Source organism: Suncus etruscus, chromosome 4 (assembly GCF_024139225.1).
Source record: "Suncus etruscus isolate mSunEtr1 chromosome 4, mSunEtr1.pri.cur, whole genome shotgun sequence".
In the NCBI taxonomy this organism is placed as follows: Eukaryota; Metazoa; Chordata; class Mammalia; order Eulipotyphla; family Soricidae; genus Suncus; species Suncus etruscus.
Genome location: NC_064851.1, coordinates 48,884,425 through 48,904,642, shown reverse-complemented (window position 1 = coordinate 48,904,642; position 20,218 = coordinate 48,884,425). Strand labels below are relative to the sequence as shown.

Here is a 20,218-nt window from a genome sequence, read left to right as displayed (position 1 = left end):
AAAGTATCTTTTCAGATCCTCTATTTTTCAGTTGGATTTTGGTCTTTATTTTTATTATTGAATTATCTAATTTCTTTAAATATTTTCAATATTAACTAGTTATTATATATCTTATTTGTAAGTATCTTCTTCCATTTAGCGGCTCACCATTTAATTTAGTTGAGCGTTTAGTTTCTTTAGATTGGTTTTGCCTCAGTCTTTGATTTTTATTTTGTTGTCTTTTTTTTGGAGTGGATCTAAAAAATCATTGCTAAGATTGAAGTCAAGAAAATTATCATGGGAACCAGAGAAATAGTACAGGGGATAAGGCATTTATCTGGCATGTGACTTTGTCAGCTTCAACTCTGGTTTGAATCTCTAGCCCTACATATGGTCTCTCAGCACTAACTAAGGGTTATTCCTGAACACAAAGTCAGAAACAGCCCCTGAGCACTGCAGGGTGTGTTCCCAACCACAAAAAGAAAAAAACCACAAAAGAAAATTATCATGTGGAGTTTTATTGTTTCTGTTTTAAGTTTTTAATCCATTTAATACTTTGTTGTACATTATTATAAAGGACATGTACTTTATTTATTTATTTTTAGTCACACCTGTGGTGCTCAGGTCTTACTCCTGCTCTCTGCTCAGGGATTACTCCTAGTAGCATTCAGGGGACTATATGTGGTGGGATCCATCTGAGGTTGGCTGTATGCGAGGCAAAAGCCTTACACCTTTGCTCTCTCTCCAGTGTAGGATATATGAATTTTGAAAGTACCACTGGAATAGTAAGATAAACTAATATTTTCTAATATTTAGCATTCTTATAGAATAGCTAAAAACTTAATCTAATATAACTAAAATTTAAAAACAAATCTACTACTTCTTGAAGTTTAATTTATTTAGAGATTTTTGTGGGTAGGTGAGGTAGATTATGTGAGGTAATGGTATGTTTTCATTCTTTTGCATATGACTAATTCCCAGCATCATTAAAACTATATTCACCTATACTATTTGTGACCCTTATCATAAGTAAATTGAGTGATTCACGGGAATATTTCTGAAATTTCTGTTTTATTGATGTGTTATTTTATGCCAATACCATTTTTTACAATAATTTTGTAATCTTTTTTTTTTTTTGGTTTTTTTTTGGGGGGGGGGTCACACCCGGCAGTGCTCAGGGGTTACTCCTGGCTGTCTGCTCAGAAATAGCTCCTGGCAGGCACCGGGATTCGAACCAACCACCTTTGGTCCTGGATCGGCTGCTTGCTAGACAAACACCGCTGTGCTATCTCTCCGGGCCCATAATTTTGTAATCTGACTAGAGTAGGTATAACAAGTAAGCTACAATTTTGTTCTTTTGTTGTGTAGGTTATTTGGCATCTTTTGTGCTTCCATTCAAATTTTAGGGTTGTTTATTCTGGTTCATAAAAAGTATTCTTTTGTTTGTTTTTTGGGGGCCACACCCGGTGACACTCGGGTTACTCCTGGCTATGCACTCAGAAATGGCTCCTAGCTTGGTTGACCATATGGGATGCCAGGGGATCAAAGGGCAGTCCATCCTAGGCTAGTGCCAGCAAGGAAGATGCCTTACCGCTCTGCGCCACCACTCTGGCCCCCATAAAAAGTATTCTCTCTTTTTTTTTTTTCATAAAAAGTATTCTTGATGGATCACAAAAATAGTACAGTGAGTAGGCACTTGCCTTGCATGTGGTTGACTCCTGGCACTTCATATTATCTCCTGAACTTGCCAGTAACCCTTACACCATAGAGCCAGGAGTAAGCCCCAACCACTGCTGAGTGTGCCCCCAAAACAAAAATCAAACCCAAAAGAGTGGCATTGGAATTTTAATAGAACTTTTGCTAAATCTGTATATTGTTTTGGTATTAGTGTTGACATTTTGCAGTAGATATTCTTTCAATACATAAACTATAACATCGTTTCACTATCTATGTACAGGTTTATTTTGTATAGGTCTTCTACTTCCTTGGTTAAATTTAAAACTTTTTTTTCCATTTTGTTTTTGACCCACACTCAACAATGCTTAAAGGCTATTCCTAGGTTTGTACTGTGGAGTAAATTTTGGTAGTACTTGGGTACCCTCAGTGGTGTCAGTGATTTGAACCTGGGTCAGCCACATGCAAGGTAAGCTCTTTCTAGCCTGTAATATTTTCTAGCTTCTTTTTTAAATTTATTTTGATGTATAATACTGTTGGTTTGATTGTAAATCTATTTTTCTTTTTTTGGTTTTTGGGCCACACCCGGCGGTGCTCAGGGGTTACTCTTGGCTGTCTGCTCAGAAATAGCTCCTGGCAGGCACGGGGGACCATATGTGACACCGGGATTCGAACCAATCACCTTTGGTCCTGGATCGGCTGCTTGCAAGGCAAACGCCGCTGTGCTATCTCTCCGGGCCCAGTAAATCTATTTTTCTTAAATTCCCAATGTGGTATACATCTTTTTTTATATTGATTTTATATCCTGCAACTTTGCTGAATTTCTTTTTTCGTTCTAGTAGGTTTTTGTGGAGTCTTGGTTATTTTATATGTAATATTGTCTCACTTACTTACAGATAGTTATTGTTTGACTTATTTACCCAATATGGATGCTCTAGAGCAGGGGTGGCGAACAGGTGGCTTTTGAGCTGTATGCAGCTCCCCGCCAAAATGAATGCGGCTCTTTGCCAAGTTTGGATTTTGTTCTGTTGCTTCTAGGAGGGACCTCTGAGGAGAGATCTCTGAGCGCGGAGTCCCGCCCCTAGGCTGCATCCTCCCGTCTCCCACATGGGCCAGCGAGCGGGGGACCCGTGTGTCACATGTTGAGTCACATCTTGCCATTAGTTCTGAGTGTGGAGGACGCAGCACTCCCTCACCATCACTGCAGGATTTTTACCCTCACTCAAAATGGCAAAATGCAATATGTGTTTCATATATTATTGTTAACATTATATGTTTTTGTGTGAGTGTTTGTCTGTTTTGGCAGGTCACTGCGTGGTGTGGCTCTCTGACTCTCACAGTTTAAAATTTTGGCCCTTTGTGTCAAAATTGTTTGCCACCCCTGCTCTAGAGACTTAAGTATGTGTACCCAGTTGTAGAATGCATGTTTTATATATATGAGCTCCTGGATTATATATATCTTCAGGACCCCCTCATAATAGAATTTAAACTAAGTTTTTAATGAAAACGCATTTCAAACCCCATCTTATTTTTTATTGACATATCAGGTTCCAGTGCTCACACACTCCTGCAGTATGCACAGTGGTTGCACTGGCTCAGTAGTGGTGCTTGGATGGTGTGGTAGTAGTCCCTACCAGAATCTTTGTTGTGCTCACATTGAGTCAATCCTCTCTTCAGTGCTTTTGCCTGCTTGGTTGCTGGGTTTTACTAGGAACTTTCAATTTAGTGGGGTGCTCACACACCTGGCTGCATTATAACCAAAAATGGCTTGTTCTGTCAGAGATCTTAGCAGAGCAGCGCATGCAGCATCACCAGGGCTGGACACATAGCCTCACACTTAGAAGGGAGGTACTTTGATGACTGAGCTATCTCCCAGTCCCTAGAATAGCTTTCCATTCTTGGTTTGATGAAAATGTCCTGGAATTAGATTCAGGTGAGGGCTGCTCAATCTTGTGAATATAGTAAAAACCACTGAATTGATTTCTATCTTTTTAAAAGAATGATTTTAATGATGTGTGAATTATACCTCCATCTTCTTGAGAGTATAATAATGGAATGCATAGTATATTCTGTAAGATCTAATAACATCACTGTTGCCTTTGTGAAGTTGACCAGCAACTGTACAAAAGAGAGATGGAAAATAAATTTTGAGGAGATGAATGAAAGAATAAATCATGGTGGATATTGGCTTGGTTCAAGGAGCCAGTTTCAAAGCTGGCTGCCAAGATATTATCTTCATAGTATTTATTTTATAGTATCCATACAGTGTAATAATTCATTTTCATAAAAGCACCTCTCAAGTACTGGCATATACACCAAATTTGGTGTGCTATTTTTTGCTGAATCTATTTTTCTCTTAATAATATAAGCCCAGTCTTTGTCCTATTATTGATATATATAGGCTGTTTTTTCATTTTCATAAAATATTCCAAGATGTGAACAAACTAGCACTTTCTAAAGCACTAGACATTTTTGGTAATTTCTAGTTTTTGCTTTCAGAATGAATCGTCTTTCACTAATTTACTGCTGATGTACAAAGTGTTCAATGTCAGGACTAGGTCATACACAGTAAATTGATTAATAATTAGTGTACTTAGCCACATTAAGAATGTAATTATTGGGGCCGGGCGGTGGCGCTAACCTTGGACGGACCGCGGTTCGATCCCCCGGTGTCCCATATGGTCCCCCAAGCCAGGAGCAACTTCTGAGCACATAGCCAGGAGTAACCCCTGAGCATTATCGGGTGTGGCCCAAAAACCAAAAAAAAAAAAAAAAAGAATGTAATTATTGGCACATTCTCCACCAGGAGTTCAACTCATATCTCTACCTGACTTGTATACTCTGGACTTTTGTCCCTTTGGAGATTTCCCAGTTCCTTCCTTTTTTTTTTTTGGTTTTTAGTTTTTGGTTTTTGGGTCACACTCGGCAGCGCTCAGGGGCTACTCCTGGCTCTAAGCTCAGAAATTGCCCGCAGCAGGCTCAGGGGATCATCTGGGAAACTAGGATTCAAACTACCGTCCTTCTGTATGCAAGGCAAAAGCCTTACCTCCATGCTATCTCTCCGGCCCTCCCAGTTCCTTCCAGAACATACATGTCTCTCCTTTTCTCCCTTCATATTTATCTAAGTAAATTTCTTTAAATAAAATTATTTTTCTTCCATAAAATAAGTGTAATATTTAGTTTCTGAATATTGAACATTTCTCTAGGAAAAATAGCCAATTTATCAAATTCTGTTCTTTACTCAATCATTTATTTTCCCTTTGCTGTGTTGTCATGTTACCCATTGTTAATGAATACCAAAAAGATCAAAAAATCTTCAGATTCTAGAATAAGTCCTATGTAGTCACTGATCCTTACTAGCTTAATTTAAAATTTAGAATTCTGTGTTCATAAGCTGGATTTATCTGCTATATGAATGTGTACATGCTAGCTTTCAAAAATAGATCATTTTTAAAAAAAATAAACATTTTAAAATGCACCATATGAAGTTACTTCCAGTGCTAAGGAAGTCTCTACCTTTCCAATATTAGTGAGACTTCACATCCTGCTGTGGGCTGGACCCCATGCAGACATGCCTTCTCTCGTGGACCCTGTGGTTCTGAGTATGGCTCTCCTCTGCTGAGAGAGCATTCCTGCGTTTCCTCCTCCAGTTACTGCATGCCATCTGCTTCTCTTTGAGTCATAGATGAGAGGATCTTTTCCATTATGTTGGCACATAGCATCACACATGATGGTGGCATTTGAAATGTGATGCTAACCACCTCTTTGTAAAAAAGGAAGCCATGCTTGTCTCATTTGTCTCTTTCCAGGATGAAGTCATGAGTATTTTTGATGAAGTAAACAAAGAGTTTTCCATTTTTACTTTGCATTTTCTGTTGTTTTTGTTTGTTTGTTTTTGTTTTTGTTTTGTTTTGTTTTGTTTTTGGGTCACACCCAGCGGTGCTCAGGAGTTACTCCTGGCTGTCTGCTCAGAAATAGCTCCTGCCAGGCACGGGGGACCATATGGGACACCGGGATTCGAACCAACCACCTTTGGTCCTGGATCCGCTGTTTGCAAGGCAAATGCCGCTGTGCTATTTCTCCGGGCCCTACTTTGCGTTTTCTTCTTTGCTTTTTATCAATTTCAGGTGTTCTGTGTATTTGTGTGTGTGTGTGTGTGTGTGTATGTGTGTGTGTGTGTCTATATGACTGTTTGTATGTCGCATAATTCCTTATCCCTAAATCAAGAGAGAGACTCTTTAACTTGGCTGTTCAGATAGCTGTTCAGGTACATTTCATATGCACATTTTTTCCTTACTTCTGCCCCAAATAGAACCCTGCAAATAATAATATAATATAATATAATAATAATATAATATAATAATATAATATAATATAATATAATATAATATAATATAATATAATATAATATAATTATATAATAATAATAAAGATTTGTATTACTCAGGTGCTATTTTCACAGTATATTCTAAGTAAATCTATCCTGCAATATTTTGCATTTGAATAAAATTCATTTGTTTCCTTTCATTCATTTTATTTTGAGTTAGAATCAACCCTATATTCTGTTTAGGTAGACCAGGGCTCTATAGAAAACTCAGTGGATGAATAGGTAATATTTTACTTTTTTTTATTTTGGGGTCACACCTGGCTGCACTCAGGGGTTACTCCTGGCTCTACGCTCAGAAATCGCTCCTGGCAGGCTTAGGGGACCATATGGGATGCTGGGATTTTAACACCATCCTTCTGCGTGCAAGGCAAACGCCTCACCTCCATGCTATCTCTCTGGCACAATTTTTACTTCTTAATGCTGTAGCCTAAAATAGATTCAGGATTGTTTTTATCTTTTAAAAATAACAGGATTTAAAGGATCCTTTAAATCACTAACAGTGATTTTTTTAATCCTTTCTATATCCCTCACAATCAATTTAGCTTCTACCTGGGTATAAAGATTGGGCTCTTCCAGTAAGAAAGCACTTTGCTGGAGGAGTAAATCACAGTTAAGTCGGCTTTCCTCAGCTGCACTGCATTCACCTTCCTTTGAGTCTGGCCCAGAGCAGCAGTGCATAGGCATGACCCATATATCTCAGAAGTCTCTTGACTCTTTTCCTGGCCATTTGTCTATGGTTTTGGTTTTGTCATATGAGTTTGAGAGAATTAGTGCTTACTCAGCCATTTGTTCTCTTCACTCACAATGCCCCTCTCCAACTATTATGAAGAATGTAGTAGGGCAACCATTATTACATTGATTTGGATGGTGAGGTTGGGGTGAGAGGAGGATGAGCATTAGTCCAGTTGGGTTTATACTAGTTATTTTTTTATTTTTAATTTTAAACACTGTGGTTACAAGGTTCTTTATAATACATTTTTCTCACAAATAAAGTTCTTCATGATGGAGTCACAGTGATAAAATATACAACAACCTTCACTAGTGCACATTTCCTGCCACCAGTGTCCCCAGTTTCCCTCTCATCCTCCCTGATGCCCTCTTCTCTCCTACCCACATGCCTCACCTGCTTCTGGGGAAGGCATTTTACTTTATTTACTTTCTCTGTCTCTCTTCTTTTTTTGACACTGTGGTTTGCACTACTGTTAATGAGGGGTGCCATGCATTTTACTTTATCCCCTTTCAGCACCCAGTTCTTATCCAGAATGACCAGTTCCAACTATCACTTTCATAGTAGACCCTTCTCTACTCTAACTACACTTTCTGTTCTTTGTGTCAAGCTTCTTTTCATGGACTGGTCCTCTTAATTCTCATGTACTCATTTTTGAACCCAGTATCATATGACTTTTTTTATAATTTTTTATTTTTCATTATGAGAACAAAGATGCAAAGAAAGAGGACAAGGTAAAGTTACAGTGGAAGGATAATCACTCATAACATAATTCTCAGAAGTCCCCTTGCTGATATCTTAACTTTGAAATTTCAGCCAAAGAACATTAAGATAAATAAGACAGAATCCATGTACAATTACTTTGTCCCTCAAGTCCCCAGATTGTAACACATTATAATATTTCTTAACAGCACACAAGGCAATCTAAAGCCATAAAACTTACGTAACTCCTTAAACATTACAGGCATAGTATTTTTCTACATTTCCATGTACATGCATATTAGCTTAAGTTAACCTCAAATTTTAAGTGGGTTCTTTTTAAGGATTAGAGTCAAAGGAGCACAGTAAAAATGGTGTTAGAGTGGCAATTGTTGTTTGCATAGACCCACCAAAATATGAGGGACATGGAAAGGAATAACCTTGGCCTAAATACAAAGAGATCTGACCCCTGAAGTTTCCTGACACAAGACCAACTCTAGGCTCCAGGCAAGCTAGATCGTCCAATCCAAGACATTGCCTGTAGTCCCAACACACTTTTATTTTTCACACAGTATCTGTTGTTGGTATCATGTTTCTGTATTAAAGATCCTGGAATCTGCATATCCTACATTGAAGTCAGGATGTGGAGCGTCCTCTCCTTTCACCTCACAATCAAAGGGCAATGCAGGGAGCCCTGTCCTGTAAGCAGGTCGTTGTTGTTGTTAAGTCTTCTCAGCGTTAAGGGAAGTCACTTTTGAGCAGGTCGATGTCTGAGCAGTGTAGGGTCTTCCGTGGTAGAGGATTACTTCCAGGTGATGTTATAGACAAGCCTGGATGTTTCGTGGATGGCTTCCCTGGTTCAGGGGTGAATGGAAAATGCCCTTTCTTCTGAGGTCTGTGCGAGGTCATTATGTCAATGTTCAGGGTGTAAGGTCCCTTTGCACTACAAGATTTGTGTGTTCCAATCTCTATTAGATAGGATCTTATTTATATGTATAGTATTTTCCCATTTTAATGTGCCTATGCAAAAAAGGAGCAATGCCACGTGGTGTTATTGGTGCATATGGGGGCCATAAGAACAAGTCCAACTGATTCCCATGATATGGTTCAATCATAAGCATTAAACTGGGGGACTCTTTCACCAAAATCCCTTGTTAAACAGCTCATAAAGAGAAGATAAAAAGTGGTTACAATCATCACTGTATAAGACAATATTTAGTAAGAATTATAGCTGTCAGAGAAAGAACACAAAATATTCTAAAGAAATACGTGTCCATTTTATGTATCTTGAAACAATTTGGGGTTGTTGCACACAATACACGGCTTTGGTCTGTGATTAGGATTGTACAGTACTGAAGTAAAAAAGAGTAATGTAGGTTAGTGATGTTTGGGGGGGGGGTTAGAGAATTAAGGAGTAAAAAAGAGCTTTGTAGGGTTGTGGGATAGGGCAGAATACAAAATGAACATTCTGGATACGCAAAACATAACATAAAGATAAGGAATACTCTTAATGCTTAAAGTGTGCGCGGCCCCCGTGCAACTCTGTAGTTTTGGGATGCATAGGGAGGAATTTCTCACCCCCTCCCCCCAGGGCCCGATTAACCAGGTGTGGCCCTGAAGACCCGCCTGGTGTGGAGGGATCTCAGTCCCCTGGACTAAGTGGTCAGCCCAGGGGGCCTGTGGCTAGCTGTCCTGCCCAGAGCCCCCAACATACCAGTCGAAGAAACCCAGAAATCCTGGCATGCGGAGTGTTCTGAGCCCAGCCCTGCCTCTGTAGTTTTTGGATGCATAGGGAGGAATTTCTCACCCCCTCCCCCCAGGGCCCGATTAACCAGGCGTGGCCCTGAAGACCCGCCTGGTGTGGGGGGATCTCGGTCCCCTGGACTAAGTGGTCAGCCCAGGGGGCCTCATATGACTTCTTAATGCAGTCAGTTGTACTACCAGGCTTTCTGTTCCCTCCTCAGAAATGATTTTTGAGTGCTTCTGATGTGCCAACCACAACTCGGGCATCATCTTTTTGAGTCCTCAAAATGGCTGTGGTTCCCATTGGATAGACGAAGAAACATGCTTGAATATGTTAATCAGAGAGAGCTGGGGCCAGAAAAATAGCACAGCGGTAGGGCATTTGCCTTGCACGCAGCTGATCCAGGATGGACAGTATTTCAAATCCTGGCATCTCACATGGTCCCCCGAGCCTGCCAGGAGCGATTTCTGATCACAGAGCCAGGAATAACCCTTGACCGCTGCCAGGTATGAACCAAAAACCAAAACCAAACCAAACCAAACCAAAACAAAACAAAACAAAACAAAAAAAAGAGCCCTGGTCTGGAACCAAACTCTTAGCCTCTGCTCTGCACACATCCATCATCTCTCATTCATTCTGTTAGAACAGATGTATACTTGTAGAATCAGAAAATTGTCCTCCTTGGCAGGAAGTAGTTCTTATTGTTCCATCACTTCTGTCTAAACATCACTTCTAAAGCCCTTTTTGTTGTGCCAGGCATTCTTCACTAGTATTAGTTCAAGCTAAATATTTTTATTCCTGGCAACAATTTTACATTTCCTGTTCTCCTTATATTTAGCATTGTTTTTCCTCCTCTTCTTTAGCATTTTGTACATATGAAATCTACTTTTCTCAGAAACCACCTGAGTATATTGGTATCTTTACTCTCTATTTTTTGTTCATCTTTTTTGATGCATATTAAAGTTGTGTCTACTGGGGCTGGAGCGATAGCATAGTGGTTGGGCATTTGTCATGCATGTGGCCAACCCCAGATGGACTCCGATTTGATTCCCGGAATCCTATATTGTACCCCAAGCCTGCTAGGAGAGACTTCTGAGCACAGAGCCAATAGCCAGTAGTAACTCCTGAGTGCTGCCGGGTGTGACACAAACCCCACCCAACCCAAATGTGTAATGTGTCTTACATGGTTAAATATGGAAGTATTCAACATAGTTGGTTGGTATATTAGTGTGTTTCTTGGTTTTCCCTTTACATGTGGTTTATTAGAGAGAAATTTTATATTTATGGGCATTCTAAACCTTAGAATGGGGATCAGTGGCATAGTTCAGGACTTGAAGTATTTGCTTTGCACAAGGCCAATCCCGGTTTAATACCTGGCAATACATGTAGTCCCACAAGCATCTCTAGAAGTAATCTCTAAATGCAGTCAGGAGTAGTCCTGGTCCACCACTAGGTATGGGCCCCAAACTCAATCTCCCTTCATAAAAGACCTTGGCATTGTTTTGGTTTTGTGTTGCTGTTCATTGCTTCCTGTTTTTCTAAGTCTATATTTTCTTTTTCAACCTTCCTGCTATAGTTGACTTGTTTGTCTCTCATGGTTCTGCCACCGGAATGCCTTCCCTTTCCTCTCCACAGCTGACCTCTCCCATAGCAGCAAGTCTTTCTTCTGGTATCTCCAGCATAAATGATTCCTCCTGCACTTTCCTCTGGCTCCTCAGAGAAGGAATGTACCCCCCCCCCTTTTTTTTGGTCAGAAATTGTCTTAACAATTACCTTTTCAAGACCAAATAAATAGCCTCCTGTGTCTGTTATAGAATAAAGGCCCCAGGTGGGGAAAAACACTCTATACTGGATAGCTGTTAAATCCATGGTAAGAAGCACATGGTCAAAATTGTCAGGTCTGAGGCAGTACCAAGTTGTTCGTTAAAGGTGCACACTGTCTTTGCCCCATTCTCTTTGATTGCACTGTTCAAAGGCAAGTTGGTGGCAAATCTCCAGAGTGTACTTTTATTTATTTTTTAAATAAATCCCTTTACTTTCAATTATTCAGTCATCACTTTTTACTCAGAATTAAAATAATGCCTTTAGTGTGGTATAGTCTACAAAGTGTTGGGGCAATAAATATCCCCAGACCTAACTTCCTAGAACTTTAAGACAAATATGAATTTTGTTATTTTTAAAAATAGGGTCTATTCCCAGTGAAGCTAGGATTAGGCACTTCTGTCAATGTTCAGCCAGCAGTGCTGTGTGGGCCCAACAGTCAGTGTCCATTGAGTTGATGCTGGTAGGACCTAGTGATGCTTGAAGACCAGCTTAGATATATTTGCAATACTCCAGAGACCATTTGCTGTCAAGGATGAATCCAGGGGGATGTCATAACTTGCTCTGCTCAGGGGTTACACCTGGCTCAGCGCTCAGAAATTAGTCCTTGCAGGCTCAGGAGACTATGTGTGATGCTGTGGATTGAAGCTAGATGGATTATATGCAAGGCAAATGCTCTACTCATTGTGCTATTGCTTCAGCCCCAGATTGGATTTAAAAACTGAACACTATAGGGGCCGGAGAGATAGCATGGAGGTAAGGTGGTTGCCTTTCATGCAGAAGGTCGGTGGTTCAAATCCCGGCATCCCATATGGTCCCCTGAACCTGCCAGGGGCGATTTCTAAGCATAGGAAGTAACCCCTGAGCGCTGCTGGGTGTGACCCAAAAGCCAAAAAAAGAAAACCAGAAACTGAACACTATAAAGATTTTATACTCAAAATCAGGTGTCACACAAAGGGTCAGGCCACATATATGTGCTGTATCTTTTTATCTATTTATTTATTTTGCTGTATCTTTTAAAATCAACTTTATGCTTTGAAATAATTTTACATTCACAATAATTTAACAGAATTAAGAGAGTTCTTTGAACCCTTTCCCCAGTGAAGACCTCATCTGTATATAACGATGACCTGGTATCTTTTTTTTGGCAGGGGAGGTGCTGGGGATTGAACCCAGGCCTTTACACCTGCTTTGCATATGAGCTACTGCTGAACCACATGCCACAGTCCAAATCCTCTTTTTAATGTCTTTGCTTGGAATGCACAGCTGATAATTCCCTGAGCTCCTATCAGAATTCATTTTGTCAATAACAGCAGATTTACATTGTAGTTAGAAAATGCCAGCCAGAACTCTGGCTTGCTTTTAGGTACAGCATCAGCCTAATGAGATATACTATACTCAGTATCATTTAACCTTTCTTATTATTTTCCAAAAAGCTCTTTGCCAGTAATAATCTCGCCCATCACCACCACCATCTCGCTGCCTACTGTGCTAGTCATTCCCCACCACTGTGCTACATTGTCATTTACTTTATTATGTCTCTGTCATTCACTTTATCTCTCAATCCATCTTTTCTTTTTCAAATGCCTTGTAAATAGAAGGTATCAATATCCTTAAGGTCCTTAAAGTTCAGTGTGAATGTATTTACCAGAGTTCCACATTTGTCTCATTATAATTTACTTATAGTTTAAAGCACAAATCTTACATATCCTTCTATGAATTTTGACAAATTTATATATTTGTACAACTAAAATTTCAGTCAGGATATGGGATGTTATCTCATACCATAAAGTTTTGTTCCATCCTCTTTTCCAGTTTAACTACCAGATTCCCACATCATGTACCCCAGTCCTGATTTATTCATAACATGGCTTAGTCAATTAATTAATCCATTAATTAATCCATGGTTATTCTAGAACTTCATTAAAATAAACACTACTTTTTTTTGTGAGTATATCAGGTTTTCCTTCACAAAACAGGTTTCTAATATTCTTCATATTCCTCCAGGCATCAGGATTTCTTCCTCATTGCTAACAAGTGTTTGAGTGTCAGGACTAATTAATGTTTGTGACTGCCATCTGCTCTGTTCCGCCTCATGTCCTGATGTCCTGAAACTATGCTAATGTGATGGCATGTGGCATGAGGGTCTGTGGGATGCAATTCCAATGGATGAGCTGTTTGGGCACAGTTTTGGTGCAAAGGAACTATTGTCCTAAGATCAAACAGGAGAGAACTTTCTCTCTCTTTCCTACACTTGGAGACACCCAAGTTGTTGACTTTCTAAAACCCAGTAAGCCACTCTAATCTCCCCAGAACTCAACCAGGTTGTAACTGGCTTCTTGGACTTATGCCGACCCCACCTTTGGGCTCTGCCAATCCTCTTCTTGGTCTTTGCCTTCCCTTCACCCCACTAAATGCCCTTCAGTGTTTATTCAGTAAATGGTGAGTTTAAAACAGCTCAAAGCAGAAATATCTTGTCATGTACTTTGATTTTAGTTCATTGTTAAATCCTGACTGTAAAACAATTACATTTTATTAAAGGAAATTGAAAGAAAAATACTAAAAAAATGAAGCCTAAATTAAAAAAAAATAATGCTGAGAAAATAAGACTGGTTTAACCATTATGTTTCTTCTCATCAGAATAAGTCTCAAGACCCCTGGATTTATTCATTTTTGTCTGCCTGTTTTTCTCATCTGTGAAATGAGATTGAATAATGTGCTAAAGTGCATGTCTTTTTTTCTTTTGGTTTTCTTGTTTTGTTTTTGGGTCACAGTTGATGGTGGGCAGGACTTACTCCTGGTCTGCACTTAGGGATCACTTCTGGCAGGCTTGGTAGACCATATGGGATGCCAGCGATCGAACCTGGGTTGGCCACATACAAGTGCTTTACTGACTATGCATCTCCCCGGCCCAAACATGCACGTCTTCTAAACACATGGGCTGTTTCTGTTATTTCTGTGTTTGTTTTTGTGATTCTAAAATGGCTCCAGAGTATAAATATTTCCTGAAGAAGCTTTAATTACCAATGTAAATTAAGAGATGTGAATACATTGGGGCTTTCAGAATATTTTTTTTTTTGGCAAGGGCGGGAAAAAGTTTCTAAATCTTCCAAGTCAAACTGCATTTTTCCATTGAGTTTTCCAGCCCACCATTTGTACCAGAAGAAAAGGGTCTAAGTTCTTAAATAATTCATACTGGAGCTTCAATTCCTTGAGGGTTTGGCAAGCTTTAATCTTGGAAAGGATAATATAAAATGTTGCCAATAGCCAGCCTCAGGTTGCCAACCCAAATAGAACCCCCCCTTGTTCAGTAGACGAATTTATAATGTAAACTTTACCATTCAATAGAATTAAGTACCTATTGAGGAGCTCTAAAAATAGGAAACCTGACCTGATTAGTTAAGAATGTCCTGTACTTAACGAATTTTTTTTTCTGCATCACTTTAGACCCAATAAAGAAAAAACTGGCCATATAAGTGACTCTGGATCATCTGTTGTCAAACATGGTCTCAATCCAGAAAAGGTCTTCATGCAAGTCCATTATTTAAAGGTAAATACACATAAATGACAATTTCAATAGGGTGCAATACATTATGCACATAAACACTAAAGTTAGTAATATGATACAGACCAATAATCATCAACATTGTGATGCCAGGTAAGTGGGCTTATCTGGTAGTTAAGGCACTCTGTAACCCCCACAAAGGACACCAGCATGCTTGACTTCTTATTTTTTTTCTCCTTTTTGTATGGGATATACCTCTACTCAGGTGGTGCCTTTCCAAGATCTAGCAGTGCTTAAGGACTTAAGGTCTAGCAAGATCACTTCCTTGCCAAGTACTCTATCTACTATTGAAGCTATCTCCCAAATGGCACATTTGAAAGGAATTAAAAGGACATAGTACTTTTTTCCCCATATCTTCCTATTTGCTGCTTCATGTAGCTTGGAAGAGCAGAGGCTTAAAATGCTGCCAGGTTCCTGCTATAAAATACAGTTATAGTTGTAAAGGCCTTTCACACAGGTGGGAAAAGCCTAGGTAGGACCTCCTTCTTCCCTTTTGGTCCACAATGCACATCTGGACCCCATGAAAACTAAGGAGAGCACAGATGAATTGAAAGAGAAGTTGAACCATTGATTTCTAGTTCAGCCATATTGGCGAGGGCCTTTCACATGCAGAGTCCACTGGTTGGTTTAAGAGCTGGCTGTGAGATTAGCTTCATTTTTCCCCTCTTTTTCTTCTAGGGCTATTTTCTTCTTCAGTTCCTTGCCAGAAGACTTGGAGATGATGCCTATTTTACAGTTTTAAGAAAATTTGTGCACACATTTCATGGGCAGTTGATTCTTTCTCAGGTAATTTATGTGTCCCCACAAGAGCATGGTATACAACTGGAGAAATTAGTGGTACATGGGAGATGATGTATTAAAATGTAGAGCAAATATTTATGATTTACTATAATAAAAAAATAGAGAAGTTAGTGGTGAGGACACAAACACATAGTGTGTTAGGGAGTTTGATGAACCTGTAGTTTGAAAACAGACCAAGACCTCAAACTTTCCTGTGCCAGTGCTGTGGCCATGTGTACCTTCAGTAGCTTTAAACACAAACTCAGCAGAACAAAACAACCCTGTGGTTCTCTCTCTCTCTCTCTCTCTCTCTCTCTCTCTCTCTCTCTCTCTCTCTCTCTCTCTCTCTCTCACTCTCACTCTCTCTCTCTCTCTCTCTCTCTGAAACACTCTTTGCAAAACTTTTTCTTCTAATCTTGTGTTTTTGTTTCTGTTTCATTGTTTTGTTTTTGGGCCATACCTGGTGGCATTCAGGGGTTACTCCTGGTTCTGCACACAGAAATTGCTCCTGGCAGGCTTGGGGGACCATAGGAGATGCCTGTAATCGAACCTGATTCTGTCCCGGGTCAGCCACATGCAAGGCAAACACCAAACTGTTGTGCTATTTCTCTGGCCCCATCCTTCTAATCTTCTAGTCTCAGTTATAATGCCACAATCTGAGTCCCCTGGCAAAAGAGATATTCATCACTCTATGTTCCCCATTTTCATTGCCTGCTGTCAGTGTCTTACTTTATGATCATATCTTAAGGCCATTTGTTTCTAGAGCATCCTTATGCCTGTATGATAGACAAAATGGCCACACTCTTTATTTCACTGGGATTTAATATGTGATTGGCATGTAGTAGGACATCTAGATTACAGAAACAGTCTTAGAACAAGGTACAGTGGAAAATTTAGACAACTTGGCCATAAAACTGTCACCTTACACAGACTTGGAGCCAAGTTGCATGTATAAAGAAAGTAATAGGAAGACTCTGAAAACAGTGCTCATAAAGAAGACAGATTCGTTGAAGGCTAAAGGGTGTTTTTGATATTTTGCAGTTATGCTCAGGTGCAATGCTGATGTTTTGTCATTAAAGGATATGCCTATATAAAGTTGGGAATAATAAAAACATAACATGAATAGACTAATTCTTGTCTGGGTTTTTTTTTATTTTATTTTACTTGGTTTTTGGGCCACATTCCTGGCTCTGTCAGGAAGCAAGAGACTACATGGGAATCCAGGGATCGATCCTAGGATAGCTGTGTGCAAGGCAAGTGCCCTACCTGCTATAGTATGGCTTCAGCATGCAAGATAATGGATTTTTGAAGTAGCAAAGTATGTTTGCCATGCATTTGCAATTACAGGTTGAGATAATAAGAATCAATGGGGCTAGAACAATACACAGTGTCAGGGCATTTGACTTGCACATGGCCAACTCAGGATTGAACCCAGTTCTATTCCCAGCATCCCAAATGGTGCCCCAGGCCTGCCAGGAGCAATTTCTGAGTACAGAGCCTGGAGTAAGCCTTGAGTGCTGCCAGGACAAACAAAAACAAAATGAAAGAAGAGATCATTGTATGTTCGAATGTTACATTGCATATTCTTTCATCAGTCACTCTTTTTTACAGGACATCACTTTGAGGGTGTCTTCAACATTGTGAGAGATATTCAGAGGTGCCCCCACCTCACCATAGAGGTAGACACAAAATAGTCTCACTCAGCTGTGGAATTTAAGAAAAATAAAAGAGAATATGATAATAATACCCAGAGACAATAGAGGAGAGGACTAGAAAGATCAGCCCACAATATGAAGCTTACCACAAAGAGTGGTGAGTGCAGTTAGAGAAATAACTACACAAACAACTATCATGATAATGGTAATGAATGAGAGAAATAGAATGTCTGTCTCAAAAACAGGCAGGGGGTGGAGGAGGAGGGAGATTGGTAGCATTGGAGGCAGGAAGGTTGCACTGCTGAAGTCGGAGTATACTTTTTATGACTGAAACCCAACCACAAACATGTTTGTAATCATGGTGCTTAAATAAAGATATTATTATAATAAGATTAAATTTAACTTAAAAATTAAATCAACTGAAAAAAATCAACAAAAAAAGAAGTCTGTGAGATTGATTAAACCCAAATCCCTTCTACTGATACCCACTTCTTACCACAAATGAGACTACAGTGTCAGTGAGTGCATCGCATTTACTGTGACATGAAAAACATACTACTTCCTTCACCACATTGTTCCCTTTAAAAAAAAACAAAAACCTTTTTTGAAAAATAGTCTCATATTTATAAGCTTTATTGAAATATAATTTACATATTTTTGTTGTAAATATTATCTTTTTAAAGTACTCAAATCAGGCTGGAGAGATAGTCCCAGAGATTAGGTGATTTCCCCTTGAAGTGCTAAGCCTGTTTGATCCCTGGCACTGCATGGGGTTCCCTGCGCATAGTGAGGGGTCTTTCCTGAACACAGAGCCACTAAGCACCATCAGCGTGGCCACAAAAAAACAAGAAAAATTATGCATCGGTGGTCTTTAGCATAAGCACAAGATTTTGCTGCAATCATCACTAATTTTAGAATATTTTTAATCAAACCCCATCCAAAAGAGACCTTTTCGCAGTAACAATCTCTTCCCTAGTTTCACTTCCTTAGATCTATTCTACACCATCACATTCCCATTTTATTTCCTCTGTAATAGCCTATTCTGAACATTCCCTAAAAATTTAGGTAAAAAAGGTTTATTTAAGTATAACATATACTTATAGATGTGCACATATGTTATTACAAACACTAATTTTATGGGTTTTGTTTTGTTTTAGGGACATACCCAGTGGCAGTCAGGAGTTACTCCTGGTTCTGCACTCAGAATGCAGGCTCTGGGGACATAGGAATTCTGGGGATAGAACCCAGGTCTGTCCCGGGTCAGCTGATAATATTTGCCATTGACTTGGGGTAGATAGCTTTGACTATATTGAGAAAAGTTTCTTTCATTTCCATCTTGCTGAGTGTTTTTATCAAGAATGAGTTTTGGACCTTATCAAATGCTTTCTCTGCATCAATTGATATGACCGTATGATTTGGTTTTGTTGTTGTTGTTGTTGTTGTTGATATTGTTTATTATGTTGATTGATTTATGGATGTTGAACCATCCTTGCATTCCTGGGATGAAACCTACTTGGTCGTGGTGAATGACCTTCTTGATGATGCATTGAATTATATTTGCCAGAATTTTGTTGAGGATCTTTGCATCTGTGTTCATCACGGTTATTGGTCTGTAATTTTCTTTTTTGGCAACATCTTTGTCTGGATTTGGTATCAAGGTGATGTTAGCTTTGTAGAAACTATTTGGAAGTGTTCCTGTTTCTTCAGTTTTATAAAAGAGCCTGAAAAGGACAGGTAGAAGTTCCTATTGGAAGGTTTGAAAGAATTTATTAGTGAACCCATCTGGGCCTGGGTTTTTTTGGGAGCGAAGATCTTTGATCACCATTTTAATTTCCTTAATAGTGATGGGGCTACTTAGATATGCTACCTCAGTCTTATTCAACCATGGAAGGTTATGAATCCAAGAATTTATCCATTTCTGCCAGGTTCTCATGTTTCATGGCATAGAGTTTTTCAAAGTAGTCTCTGATTACCCTTTGAATTTCTGCAATATCTGTAGTGATTTCTCCCTTTTCTTTTCTAATTTGATTTATCAAGTTTCTCTCTCTCGCTTTCTTTGAGTTTTACCAGTGGTTTATCAATCTTCTTTAATTTTTTAAAAGAACCAACTTCTGCTGTCGTTAATCTTTTGGATTGTTTTCTGGATTTCCACTTCATTGATTTCTGCTCTAAGCATTGTTATTTCCTTCTGCCTACCTATGTTCGGTTCCATTTGTTGATTATTTTCTAATTTTATAAGCTGTGTCATTAAGCTGTTCATGTAGGCCCCTTTGTCCTTCCTGATGTGTGCTTGCAAAACTATAAATTTTCTCCTCAGTGCCACTTTTGCTGTGTCTCATAAATTCTGACAATTATCTTTTATTTCCAAAATTGTTTTGATTTTTCTCTTTGATTTCATTTCTGACCCACTGGTTGTTCAGTATTACACTGTTTAATTTTTTTCTTCTGTGTCCCTTTGTAGTTCACATCTAATTTCAGTGCCTTGTGATCAGCGAAAGTAGTCTGCATGATTTCTATCCTCTTGATTTTATGGAGGTATGTTTTATGGGCCAGCATGAGGTCTATCCTGGAGAATGACCTATGTGCATCAGAGAAGAATGTGTATCCAGGTTTCTGGGAATGTAGTGCCATATATATATATAGTCTACTAGTCCACTTTCTTCCATTTCTCTTTTCAGAGCTAGTATATTTTTATTGGCTTTCAGTGTGGTTGACCTATCAAGGGGTGACAGGGCAGTGTTGAGGTCTTCCACAATTATTATGTTGCTATTGATATATTTTTCAGATTTGTCAACAATTATATTAAATACTTTGCTGGTCCTTTATTGGGTGCATATATGTTTAGGAGTGTGATTTCTTCCTGTTGTACATATTCCTTGATTAGTACAAAACGTTCATCTGTTGGAGAGGCTTTCCATTCAGGTTTTTAATTCGTCTACTGAGTTTTTCAGCCTTGTTATTTCACTTTGGAGTTTTCTGATTTCTAACTTTATGTCCTCTTGATTCTTATTAGTGTTTTGTTCTACTCTATTTATGCTTTCTTTGAGTTTTGTGAACATCCTCCATATTTCTACTCTAAACTCCATATCTGAGAGACTAACTAGTTGGTTGGCCGTTTTCAGGTCATCAGAATTGCCACCTTCATTCTCTATATGCCTGGCATTGGCCTGTGTTGTTTCCCAATTAT

General features: G+C 39.1%; 1 protein-coding gene across 1 annotated transcript in view; it reads left to right on the top strand.

Annotated features, from left to right (window-relative positions):
* AOPEP (aminopeptidase O (putative)) overlaps nucleotides 1-20,218 on the top strand; it is a 363,790-nt gene that overhangs the window by 239,126 nt on the left and 104,446 nt on the right. Inside the window, exons 7-8 of the mRNA XM_049772315.1 lie at nucleotides 14,479-14,581; nucleotides 15,275-15,382. Coding sequence (XP_049628272.1) covers nucleotides 14,479-14,581; nucleotides 15,275-15,382 — 211 coding nt within the window. The remainder of the gene's footprint in view (nucleotides 1-14,478; nucleotides 14,582-15,274; nucleotides 15,383-20,218) is intronic.